The 13,568-nt window shown below is 43.4% G+C and overlaps 1 protein-coding gene across 5 annotated transcripts in view; it reads left to right on the top strand.

Moving 5' to 3' along the window:
* Positions 1-12,453, top strand: part of CWF19L1 (CWF19 like cell cycle control factor 1) — a 54,817-nt gene extending 42,364 nt beyond the window's left edge. For 4 of the 5 annotated variants that reach the window (XM_032769922.2, XM_032769924.2, XM_032769926.1 and 1 more), the window contains 5 exons: positions 2,496-2,575; positions 5,023-5,232; positions 5,878-5,997; positions 10,816-10,913; positions 12,152-12,453. In XM_032769922.2, coding sequence (XP_032625813.1) covers positions 2,496-2,575; positions 5,023-5,232; positions 5,878-5,997; positions 10,816-10,913; positions 12,152-12,296 — 653 coding nt within the window. In that variant the 3' untranslated portion in view covers positions 12,297-12,453. The remainder of the gene's footprint in view (positions 1-2,495; positions 2,576-5,022; positions 5,233-5,877; positions 5,998-10,815; positions 10,914-12,151) is intronic. The other variant, XM_032769923.2, reaches the window with a different exon arrangement.
* The last annotated feature ends 1,115 nt before the right edge of the window (positions 12,454-13,568 follow it).

Raw genomic sequence — 13,568 nt, 5'->3', positions numbered from 1 at the left:
GAACCCGATTCACCAATCCTTGAGGTTTCCCCGGTTCAAGTGCCAGAAAAGAAGCCATATAGATGGAGGGAAAAACAATGACAAGGATCTTCTTACTAGATTTGTGGATGCTTGTTCTCATTATGCTCCTTGGTTTCCTCTGAATTGTCCAAATGTCCCTTTCCCATATGGATCACAACTTGGCCACATTGGCCCACGTGGCTCTGATATCCATAATTTCAGGGACAAGTTCTGCCACAATACGAGAGATCTGAACCCTCTCCAATTTATCAATATCTTCCTTGAATTGTGGGCCTCAGAACTGAACACAGGATTTCAGCAGTGGTCGCAACAGTGCCAAATAAATAGGTAAAATAACTCTGCTCCTACTTGAGATTCCCCAGATTGTGCATCCCAAGAGCGCCTTTGGCCACATCATCACAGTGGGAGCTCATCTGATTATCCGTCATGACCTCCAAATCATTTTCAGAGTCATTGCTTGAAAGGATAAAATCCTCATCCTGTAGGGATGGCCTCCATTCTTTGTTCCTAGATGTATACATTTACATTTAGCTGGGTTAAAAGGCACATTATTTCCTTGTGCCCTGTTTACGAAACAGTCTGGATCGCTATAAATCAGTGACCTGTCCTCTTCATTGTTTACCAATCCTCCAAATTTCGTCTCATCTTCAAAATTTATCAGTGATGATTGTATGTTTTCTTCCAGGTCAATGATAAAAATGTTAGAAACTGTAGGGCCAAAAACCTATCCCTGTGGGACCTTGTTGAAAATCAAATGCACGGAATGACTTTTCCCCATTTATGGGTACATTTTTGAGATCTTATCAGTTAGCCAGTTTTTAATCCGGTTTAATGTGTGCCATATTAATTTTATATCATTTTAGTTTTTTAACCAAAATGTTGTGCATTATCAAGTGAAATGGCTTAGAGAAGTCAAAGTATATTACATCAACACTGTTCCCTTTAGCAACCAAATGTATAATGTAATAAAAAAAGATATCAAGTTAATTTGACAGGATCTACTTTCCATAAACCCATATTGATTTGCATTAATTACATTACCCTCCTTAATTCTTTATTAGATGAGCCCTGTATTGGCTGCTCTTTTATCTTTCCCAGGATTTTTGTCAAACTGACAGGCCAATCATGACCCGGGTCATTCTGTTACACTCTTTAAAAATTACATGTTGCTTTTCTTCCAGTCTTTTGGAAGTACCCCAGTGCATCCAAGGCATATTGAAAATCAACATTAACAGTTCAGTGAACCCTTCTGTCAGCTCTTTTAATACTCTTGGATGGAAGTGGTCTGGACCTGCTGACTGAAAAAATGTCTGATTTTAGGAGCTTCTGTTTAACAGACTCCAGAAATACTAGTGGAATGCAGTGTTATGATCACACATAATGGGACTATATCAAGTGTGTTCCCTAAATACATACCAGAAATATTTACTGAACACTTATACTTTTCTGTATTATTATTAGCAATTCTACCATTTCCAAATAGAAGTGAACCAGTGCCATTGTCATGAGGATTCTTTTTGTTCCTAATATATGTAAAAAAACCTTCCTTACTGTCCTTAACTCTGCTGGCCACACATTTCTCCTTGTGTCCCTTGGCTTTCATTTTTAATTTTCTACAATTGCTAACTTCTGATTTATATTCATTATTATAAATTTCCCTTTCTTCCGTTTGTTACCTACTATTTTTTAATTTTTATAGCTGCCTTCACTTCTCCTTTAAACCAGGTATGTTTTTTTAAACCAGTGTGAGTTTCCTTATTTGTGGGATTGTGGCTTTTGGAGTGTCTAGGGATGTGTTCTTAAATGATTCCAAATTATCATTGAAATTCTTGCTCCCAACTTATCGGGCTCATAATTGTTCTTAACTTTGTGATGTTAGCTCCATTAAAGCACCAAGTGTGTATATGTATTATTCCTGCTCTGGACTCTATTCTGCTTGCATATTATAAATGATCAAGTCATCTTCACACAATGTGCAGTCAGCCTCTGGAACTCCGTGCCATGAAATTTTATGAAGGCCAAAAGTATAACTGAGTTTAAAAAAAAAAGAATTGGGTATACTCCTGGAGGAGAAGTCCATCAATGGCTTTTAGCCAAAACGGTCGGTCACAACCCATGTTCTGAGTGACCTTACACCTTCACCTATCAGAAGCTGGGACTGGACAACAAAATGGATCATTTGAAATTGCCCTGTTTTATTCATTCTATTTGAAGCTTCTGACTGTGGTTACTATTAGAAGACCAGATACTGCATTAGACCATTGGTGTGACCCAGTATGGCTGCTCTTATGTTCTTAAAGAGATGGGGCACCAGAAAACATCGCCCTGGCCTTCCAACCAGTTCTTACACCAAAAATAAGTACATTTACAGTAACATCCATATGGTAACCTTTGAGTGCTTAGCTGTGATCCTGTTATCACTATGAAAAGAATGTTTATGGTAACAGTTTTTGTTTTTTTTCCTCCTAATAAAGATCAGCCAACTGGCCCCTGTTGGTTCTGTCTTTCCAGCCCTGATGTTGAGAAACATTTGGTTGTTAGTATCGGCACACACGTGAGTACTTCTTGACACATTTATTCTCACAGAAAAGTGCAGTGTTGTACTGATGTTTACGATTTAAAGCCACTTTCTTTTTAACGCTTGACTTTAAACTGCAATTAAAAATATCCTAAACTTATACAGAAAAGGGTTGTCTGGCAGCTGTAGGTCACAGAAACCTCTGATTATCCTTTCACAAACCTCAAAAGAAACCTGGCACTGTCCAGTTTCACTGCTGTTCAACACAAGAGGCGCCACAGCCCATTTTGACTATGTATCAGCCACAAACGATGTCCTGAGTGTGAGCATGTAACTCTGTGATTCCAACTTAAATCATGTACCTAAGTAAGTAAAAGATCTCCCAGCAGCACAGTTTATTCTACTCTGCAGTTAGATAACTTTTCTTGTCTTTGGTTATGCTCAGGAAACCATGGCAAGGCCACATTTGCACTAGAAAGATTTGCCAGTATAGTAATGTCAGTCAGGGCGATTTTTCTTTAATGACATTTCTATACCTGCCAAAGCCCCAGTATAAATGCAGTTATACTGGTGACAAAGTGCTTCTACTGGTATGGTTTATTCGGTGAGATAAACCAGTGTAGCTGTATGGACAACATCATGTCTTTTCTCTTTCTTGCTAGTATGAGCCATGACTACATTAGGAGGGTTTGCATTTTATTTATGTCACAAATCCACAAAATCAGTGCTACACCCCAGCTTTAGAATAGTCTCTTGGCAGAATCCCTTCAGCATGCCAGAGTCCCGAAGGGGTCTCACTCTTCCTTCAGGGTAGGCTATGTGGCCTCCCTGCCTCCTGAGGCTGAACTTCGAGGTCTTCAGCACTCCTGCTTCACACTGTGAGCTCTGCTTGCCAAGTCCAGCTGAGAGAGACTCTTGGTTAGAGACTGGTACACGCTTCAGGGACTAATGCACTTCACACAGTATTTGCAGTGACACTCAAGCAGCATTTTCAAAACAGTCGGCTGTATTAGTCTGCTGGAATATGGCATTGGAATTCCTTAGGTTAGCATAGAACCATAAACATTAAAGCATAGTCCATGCTAGTCAACCCAGAGCAATTCACTAGCCAGGCTGTAGGGAACTCCCATTTTCAGGCTCTGTGTCTCTGACTTCCTTCCTTAGTTAGTTCCCAGGTGAAAGAGCTCCAAGTTTTTGCCGGAGTCCATTTTTATTCCCCCACCTCTTTCTCCTCCCTTTGGGTCATTGATTGCTAGATGTCAATGTCCTGGTGATTGGATTTCCATTGTCTTCTCAGATTTTCCACTGATACGGGTTGGCCTTGGCCAATCTTTTTAATGATTCACTCAGTCTGCTCAGCCAGCTAGCCTACACACCCACACACTTACGTCTTAGTCTGCCTTGAGAGCAAACTTAATCCGTTTCCCGTCCCCTCCCTCCCCCCACCATGGATAGCTGAGCCAAGTATGAGGGGAAACTGCATCACACAGCGGTGTCACAAAAATATTACAAAAAAATTCCCTGTTTGTCACAAGCTACATTAACAAACCTTTTGTAGTGCAGACCTGGTCTAAGCCTGTCCTGAGATGGAAACCTACTTCAGCAGTGGAACCTACTGGCTCTCAGCAAAATTCCAGCTCAAATCATAGAATCATAGAATGTCAGGGTTGGAAGGGACCTCAGGAGCTCATCTAGTCCAACCCCCTGCTCAAAGCAGGACCAATTCCCATCTAAATCATCCCAGCCAGGGCTTTGTCAAGCCTGACCTTAAAAACCTCTAAGGAAGGAGATTCCACCAACTCCCTATGTAACCCATTCCAGTGCTTCACCATTCTCTGAGTGAAAAAGTTTTTCCTAATATCATGAAATAAAATGCATTTCTTAATGATTAAACCTTCTTATTTATGTGTCTTTGGTGATCTTTTTCTCTGGATAACTTTCTGTTTAGTTGGAGACCGTTATGTCTTGTGTCAGAACACCTGAGCCCTGATTCCATGACCTCCTCTGGGTTAAATGGTGTTGATAGCTGGCTATTCCACTTTGCCTAAAGCTGCTGCTGCTGTGGAGTATAAACCAAAATTAGCTGATTATGAACTATTACAGGATCAAATTAATTCATTCTTTATTTTAAACCCAACCATAAATTCCCAAGTGAATTTTCTTTCAAGCTGTGTCATATCCAGAAATCCCATTTATTGCCACCCTGACTGAAGCCCAGCTCAGCTGCCTCCTTGCAGGTGGCACTTTGCCCTTCCTCCAAATTATTTTTTTGCAGTTCCCTACCCTTTTTTAAGTCATCTGATAATTGACAGCCTGCTACAAACTCTCCTTAAAGTAGAGCCTGGGGTATTTTGTTGATTTTTGTCTTTTGAATCGTGCAACTGTGAGCCGGGTTAGCCATGGGGGAATAACCATGGCAATGTCTGAGTTGGTTTGCTGTGAATAGTTGCTTATGTATTTTCTGATTTCTTGTTCTGTTCTAGTGCTACCTTGCCCTTGCTAAGGGTGGCTTATCAAATGATCATGTCCTGATTTTACCTATTGGGCATTACCAGTCAGTGGTTGAACTTTCTTCAGAGGCAATGGAAGAAATAGACAAGTACAAATCTGCCCTGAAGAAGTTTTTCAGAAGCAAAGGAAAAAGATACGTGTTGTTTGAAAGAAATTACAGGAGTCAGCACCTACAGTTGCAGGTAGGGTTATAACACACCAGTGGAAGAACGCACTCTAAGCTGCTTTGAAAGGGAACAGCTCACATTTCAACCCAAGTACAGGCAAACTTCCTTATCTGTTTTTCCTCCGTGGCATCCTAAATTGTAAATAATCGTGCGACCAGCAGATGGGAAGCAGGACAAAGGTAAAACTCCTGTGACCACTTAAATGGCCACTTGAACATGTTTAATTTTTCCTGCTACAGCAAGTGCAGAGAGCTTAGTTTACTGAAGGCCAGTGTCAATAGACTGGAACATTTATTATCTTCAACTGATAAAGACCAGAAGGGCTTCATGTAAGCTGGTAGGCTCTCCTCCTGCTTTGGTTTTAGCAGCTCTCATTGGCATGTGCAGTGGGTTACTGTTCAAGGTACTGAGCTGTGTAGGAAAGCTTCCAAGTGTGTGCTATAACACGTACAAATCTTCGGCCAGTGTCTGAAAACACTGATGCTCAGTGACCAGTTTCTGCTGCATGGATTATGGATGAGGCATTGGGTGGTTTTCTACCTGATGACTTGTAATAGTTTCAGAGTGGCCTCATCTACCACAAAAGGTATTGGAGGACAGTCATGAAAATGTTTCAAGAACTTTTAGTTTGTGTCTTTTTCTTGTGTCCACCATCTCCAGGTGATTCCTGTACCACTCAGCTGCTGTGCTGCTGAAGACATTAAAGAGTCCTTTATTTTACAAGCACAAGAACAGGAGATTGAATTATTAGAAATCCCAGAGCACTCGGATATCAAGCAAGTATGAAACAAGACTTTCATCTCTCATTTACTTATCCTTTCTGGTTTGGCATTTCATCCAGCAGTAGCCTTGCATGACCAGATTAAGCAGTCGGGAGTTGTGATACACGGTGGGCCTGAGCTTTGAGGCACTGAGCACTTACCTGTTGAGGTGAAAACACTGAGAGTTGTAGGTGCTCTGCATCTCCACTATTAAGCCCTGTATCAATAATTGCTGACTGTCTGGGGTGGCCTTTAATCAAACATTGCTAATATGACCTCCTGTTCCTTTTATCTGAATAAAACCTCTGAGGTTCCCATAGGTCAGTGCTGTTTTCTCAGCAATTTTCTGCATGATTGAATTTATAAAAAAACCCAGCCTTTTACATTTTGTAGATTAGTCATCTCTCTGTTATAGTGGTGGTAAATAAAGCCCAGAAGCCAGAAATGTCTGAAGTGAGGAGATATAAGAAATAAGTCTCCATCTGGCATGCCAGTCTTGTGCGCATGGCTGGCCGAATTCACTGCTGACAAGAGCAGGTGCAGCACCATTTGCTTCAGAGGAATAGTGCCAGTTTATGCCAAGTGACTGGCTCTTGGTGCACTCTCCTGGGCAGAGTTTAGAGACCACTTGCCCTTCTTGCTGGATCAATGAGTAATAACTAGAAGCAGCCTAGCTTGCTGTGTCCTTTGGGTCCATTATTCCTTGGAAAACACATTTGCAGCCAAAGTAGGAACAAGCCAAAGATTCGGTTTCAACTTTTTCTTTTAACTCTGATGCACCAAGGTTCACTTCAAGCAAAGCTGAGGCTTTCCTCAGGCTGGCTTAGAGAAAGCTTCTGTTAGGAAATGGGAACAAAACTACTCAGCCTTGTAAAGCAGCTAGATGCCATGAATAAAACCAGGTCACTTTCCACAAGGAGTATTACGAGCTTGTTGTGCTGCAGAGGAGTTGACTGGCTAGCTTCTGGTCAATAAATAACAGATCACAGAAGATCAGGGTTGGAATGGACCTCAGGAGATCATCTAGACTAGCCCCCTGCTCAGGGCCAATCCCCAGACAGATTTTTATCCCAGTTCCCCAAATGTCCCCCTCAAGGATTGAGCTTACAACCCTGGGTTTAGCAGGCCAATGCTCAAACCACTGAGCTATCCCTCTCCCCTTTACTATGTAAAGCAATGCAAAGGTTTAATAATACTCTCTCTGTGTTAGAAAGTAGAAGGCCTTGATTTTCAGCAGGCTGGGCTGTGGAAATTATTATTTTAGTTTGGTTTCAACATATAAACATAAAGATGCTTTATGCTGGTCTGTAGCAGCCTTGACCAATTAAAACTACACTCATTGTCGGTGATCCCTCAAGGTCGAGGATGATCTTTCCCAGGTTTTATTTTTCATGGGTCCTTTGGTGACTGAGGAGTGTGATCCTTGAGCCACAGGCCCATTGGCAGACACTGCAGGCAGTGTTGGAAGACGGGGTTGGGCCATGACTGCAGCGTGACCGTTGTAAACTGAGACAGAACTGATATTAGCCAACCCAGCTGCCTTGCTGTGCACAAAACCAATCTCAGCATGAGGTGGATGTCTCCTAATTTGGGTCCTGCAGAAACCCAAACACAACACGTGCTTTAAAAACCTCAGCATACTCCAAAGGCTTTTCACTGTGCACTAATGGTGAGCTTGTTGAGGGGGTTTCAGAGCAGAGGGAATGAATTTCTAAGTTGAGGCCCCCAGTCCTACCGTCAGTATCTTCCCTGGTAAACCAGAGAGGCTGCACTCTGAGCACTTCCATTGATCGTGTGTCAGTATCTCGCAAGGGGAGAGGCATCACAAGCAGGCAAGCCCCAGGCCATATGGGGCTTCATAACTCAGAATAGGTACTGAACCTCCACCCACAAGCTAATGGGCAGAGCTAGTGCAGATCACAGAGTATTAGTGTTAGGAGCTGCTGGCAAGATGCCTGATTTATTTTTCAGCAGCTTTAGTTTCCAAATGGAGTTAAGGCACTGTAGCCCCATGTTGCCCTAGTGTAATCTTAACAAAGTGGGGTCCCATGGGGATCAGTTCTGGGTTTGGTTCTGTTCAGTATCTTCATCAAAGATTTAGATAATGGCACAGAGAGTACACTTATAACGTTTGCAGATGATACCAAGCTGGGGGGGTTGCAAGTGCTTTGGAAGATTGGATTATAATTCAAAATGATCTGGACAAACTGGAGAAATGGTCTGAAGTAAATTGGATGAAATTCAAAAAGGACAAATGCAAAAGGCTCCACTTAGGAAGGAACAATCAGTTGCACACATACAGAATGGGCAATGACTGTCTAGGAAGGAGCACTGCAGAAAAGGATTTGGGGGTCATAGTGGACCACAAGCTAAATGAGAATCAACAGTGTAACACTGTTGCGAAAAAAGCAAACATGATTCTGGGCTGTATTAGCAGGAGTGTTGTAAGCAAGACATGAGAAGTAATTCTGCTCTACTCCGTGCTGATTAGGCCTTAAATGGAGTATTGTGTCCGGTTCTGGGCACCACATTTCAGGAAAGATGTGGAGAAATTGGAGAAAGTTCAGAGAAGAGCAACAAAAATGATTAAAGGTCTAGAAAACATGAGAGAAGATTGAAAAAATTGAGTTTGTTTAGTCTGGAGAAGAGAAGACTGAGAGGGAACATAACAGTTTTCAAGTACATAAAAGTTGTTACAAGAAGGAGGGAGAAATTTCCACTACATGCATCCGACGAAGTAGGTATTCACCCACGAAAGCTCATGCTCCAATGCGTCTGTTAGTCTATAAGGTGCCATAGGACTCTTTGCTGCTTTTACAGATCCAGACTAACACAGCTACCCCTCTGATACTTTAAAGAAAAGGTTAGACAAACACCTGTCAGGGGTGGACTGGATAATACTTAGTCCTGCCATGAGTGCAGGGGACTGGACTAAACGACCTCTCGAGATCCCTTCCAGTGCTCTGGTTCTATGAATCTTGAAATGATGAAGCCCTACATGACAGAAGCCACCCAAATTGAGCTTTGACAAACCTGCCTGTCTCGCTGTGTGTGTGCAGAAAGTGGGGGTGTTCATGCAAAGTATTCATGTGAATGTACTGCAAAACAGGCCCAGTGAGTTGGTAACAGATTTCAGACACACACAGTTTTCCCTTTGGTGTTTTATAAATTCATCATCTTCATCCTCATCATCAAATGCGCATGGTGTACTGAGAACCATTGCTCCAGCCAGAGTGACAATGGATGATGGCATCATACCAAACATCATAGAATGATGTTCCCGGATCTGGCTCAATCCTGCAAATCTGTGAATCTCTAGGCAGGTTGGGTCAAGGGTGACACCCTTTGCACATCCGTCTGAGAGCACAGTGAGCTGGGTGTTTTTGTCTTTCCTAGTGACATGGCTGAAGAGCACACAATGCCCCTTTCTGAATGTAGTGAGCAATTGGAGGAAGGCCAAATCACTGCAGGATTATGCCATTTCACACAAAGTCAAACTGTTTTATGCTCAGGATTTGGTGATGGCAGTGCACGTGAAATGCCTCTAGCTGCTCCAAGTCTGTTTGTAGGAGGGTCCAGGTTTCTGACCCATATAGCAGTATAGGCAGTGCACAAATCTGATAGATCCTGAACTTTGTCTTAGCGCAGAGACGTGTTTGCGTCCATAGGAGAGACATGGACTTCATGCAGAAGACAGCAAGACCTATTCTTCAGATGACCAGCTTGCTGTGACCATTTGAACTCATCAGCGCTCTCCAGAGTGCTCATCCCCACCACCTGCACCTGGAGTTCTGGTGACCCAACTTCAAGGTTCTGGACCTTGGTCTTCTTCCAGGAGCCATTCAATCTCATAGGCATACTCTTTATCGGTGAACACCTCTTGACCAACCTTGATTCTGACGTGTGGAGCCACAAAGTCCTTGTGTCCAGTTGGTAGCTTGACAGGATAGTGCTGTTGTGAGAATACAGACGTCACTGCACACCTGAGGTTGTACAGAAACGTTGAAAGCTGTGAACGTAGGCCCAAATTGGCCTAAGCAAACTCCATTTTGTCTTGTATTGCTACCTTTGCTGCTGCTAGTCAGGTGTGTGGTATTCTAAGGAAAAAGAGCACATACTACTATTATAGTATAGTTGTTCCATCAGTCTGGGCGCACACAAACTAGACTTGTCACAGATCACCAGAGAGATGTTTCAAGTTAAACCAGATATCACAGATTTTCAATCAGAAGCTTCAGTTAAGTCTCTTTTTGCACGGGCTGATGGCTGGGTAAGATTGTTGCTCCCGGTGTGTTTTGTAGGACTTCTAATTTCCAGTGTAGTTGCTAACACCCCAAGATGTGGCATGAGTTAACAAAAGCTAAGAAAAAAGCAGCTGTGCTTCTGCCCTTTAACAGTTTTTCTACAATGGCAAGTTGAGTTAACCTGGAACTTCATTTGCTGGCTTTTGTTGGTCGATTTCACAATGTTAGCTGCACAGAAACGTAACGTCTGTATCGGTGTTATCTTTTGTGCACAGTGTATCCCAGCAGTAGGAGACATTTAACCCCGCACTGGCGAAGATACGCTGGTTCTCCCCGCTCTCTGCTAGCTGGCAGTTGCGACAAAATCACTTGTGTTACAAGCTGTTTCTAGGTTTTCTGGTTTTTTAGAGGGATTTTATATCTGAACATTTTATACCTTATGTATTTAAAAATCAGCTGCTCTGCTCACCTTCTGTGAATGATCAATAGTCACATTATTGTACTTTTCAGACTTGGCTCAGGGAATCCAGGTTTTTCCAGTGTGTGAAATGCTGATTAATGTTTAAGCATCACCTTTATTCCCCCTCTTCTAGATTGCACAGCCGGGGACACCTTATTTTTACGTTGAACTGGATACTGGAGAGAAGCTTTTTCACCGAATTAAGAAAAAATTTCCCTTGCAGTTTGGAAGGTTTGTTTTTCCTCCTATTTAACTTCATCGTGTTTAGTATAATAACATATACACTTGATACATCCCGCCAAAGATGCTGTCCCACAGCAGTTGAGAGGGGAGCTGAGGCTACTTAGGCTAATGACCTAGAAAGGTGAGGAATTACTACCATCTTAAAATTAATTTATTTATTGAAATAACACTAAATTCCTTAAGAACTTATTTCATCTGTAGATCTCAGTCACTTACAAAAGAGAAATAAGTATTTAAAGATGGGGAAAGTGAGAGACGGAGATGTGAAGTCATTTGTGTAAGGCCACGAAGCGGCGTGGTGGCAGAATAAAGAATAGAATGTGCTTAAACCAGATGGCCCACCATTCTTTCGCTTCTCTGAGGAGTGAGGTCTGGAGTTTCATACGTGTTTGTGAAGATTCCAGTTAGTTATGTGCTACTAGCTCCAGAGCTAGTGTGTCCGAATTCCTAGCCACCCGCAGATCATAAAATCACAGTGCTTCAAATGAAGAGGTTAATGTAGCGATGCAAAATCATGTCTGTGTGACATCCCTTATAAAGTCATTCTGTGTGGTTTACATTTCATTTTCCATAGTAAAATGCCTTTTTAAAACATGAACGATGGGTGGTGCGTCTGAGTAGCAGCTTACTGAAGTGTTTGGCTAGGAATTCTGTCTGCTTAGAAGTAGGCTTGGTAAAATTTGATTTTTATTTTCTATAATAATGACAGGCATCAGCTTTATTTTTAAACATTTTTTTAATCTATTTCAACTTTTAGTTTCAGGAAATTATGGGGAGAGGGTTCAGACAGTTGTTTAATGACAGTAGATACACATTGAAAAAGTACATGAAAACTGTTAAAACACAAATTGCCAACATCACATGTCAAAATATACAAAGTAAATATCCTGAAATAAAACTAAAGCAGCATTTTTTTATGATACGTGATGGAAATATTTCTTCATAGTTTCGTGTGTGATTGGTGAAATTGACATTTACCAATAAAAATCAAATCCTACCAAGGCTATTTATGAATATGACTTGATAGATCTACTCCCCTTGAATTCAATGGGAGTTTTCCTATTGTATTCAACATGAACTGAGCTTGTGCTCTGATATAACAGAAACTCTGCTGTCACAGAGGCTATATGCCAAATCTGTAACCTCGTTATTTCATGTAATCTATTTGCAATTTAAAATACTCCAGACATTGATTAGGAGGTTTCTGTGTTTTGATTTGCTGGCAGGGAAGTGTTGGCGAGTGAAGCCATTCTGAATGTTCCTGGGCGAGCGGACTGGCAACAGTGTACAGCCAGCCGGGAGGAGGCAGAGGCCACTGCCAACGCCTTTCGGGAAGACTTCCAGCCTTTTGATTTTTCTGAGCTGCAGTAATGCTGCAGACCCTGCAGACCCTTCTTCCTGCCTCGTCAGTGCAGCTGCCCTTGCCCTGGGCTGGGCACGCAGCCGAACTGAATCCATGCTGGGGCAGGGCAGGGCGCGGCGCATGCACTTTTTACCCCTGCAATAAACTTTCTACTTTTCTGTGTCACTGATTTAGTGCTTTGCAAAGGAGAGCCTGGGTTGAGGGAGGTGGGGCCTAGTGAGGGGCGAGGACTGGTCTGAAGGGGGTAGCTCCATGTGGAAGCAGTAAGCATGGTGGGGGCGGGCTTGTGGGTTCCAGAACACGCTGCATCCCTGCAGGCAGGGGAGAGCGAGTTCTGTTTCCCTCAGCCAGCCCTGCTCTGCCCTGAGGCTCGTGGGAAGAGCTGTGAACGAGTTCATGTGCCTCAGGTCCCAGCATGGCGTGGAGCGACCCCAATGGGTACGGCGCTGCAGGGACAGGCCAGGGGCAACCGTGACTCCTGCAGATGTGGGAGTAGCGGGGAACGTCTCTCTGTACAAGCACGAGGTATAGGAGTGCTCAGCTCCCAGGAACTGCCCACGGCTAAGCTCCCCTGCCAACCAACCCTTAGTAACCCCCCAAACCTAGCTATGCCCACTCCCAACTGATCTCTGGGCAGTCTCCCCCACCTCTGGGTAACCTCCTTGGCAATTGAACCCCTGGCTAACTCCCCAACTGTGGAGACCCCCACTTAGAATCACCCTCACCTAGTGGCCCGCCATCCCCCCTGCCTGGGTAGCTTCACCAAACCCCACTGACCCCTGGGTAACCCCCTGCTGATAATTCCCTCTCTTGGGTAACCCCCTACCCCACCAAGTCCCCTGCCTAGGTAACTTCACCAAACCCCAACAACCCTACTCTACTGCTGATACACCCAGACCCCTGATAATAGCCCCCAGTAATACTCCCAAGGACCCACAATAACCTTGATCCCCAGTGCTAACAGCTCCAGAACCCCCAGTAATCCCCCAGACCCTGAGTGCTAACAGCCTGGCAAACTCCCCTGCCCCCTAACACTGTTGTCTCGATAACCCCTACTGCTGCTAGCAGCTCCCCATTGACCTCATTGTAGCCCGACACATAAACCACCTTGGTATTTTCCCATTGTGCTCCCCCGCAGCGTTCTCCCTCTCCCTGATTGCAGTGACCCCGACTGCTCTGACCGCCTCTGAACCCCTAATAACTGCCCCAGTCCAAAGATGCCCCTGATAAATCCTGGTGATCTCCAGCATCATGCCCCCCTGCTAAACCCATCCCTCTCC

Source organism: Chelonoidis abingdonii, chromosome 20 (genome assembly GCF_003597395.2).
Source record: "Chelonoidis abingdonii isolate Lonesome George chromosome 20, CheloAbing_2.0, whole genome shotgun sequence".
In the NCBI taxonomy this organism is placed as follows: Eukaryota; Metazoa; Chordata; order Testudines; family Testudinidae; genus Chelonoidis; species Chelonoidis abingdonii.
This window is presented reverse-complemented; position numbering and strand designations above follow the sequence as displayed.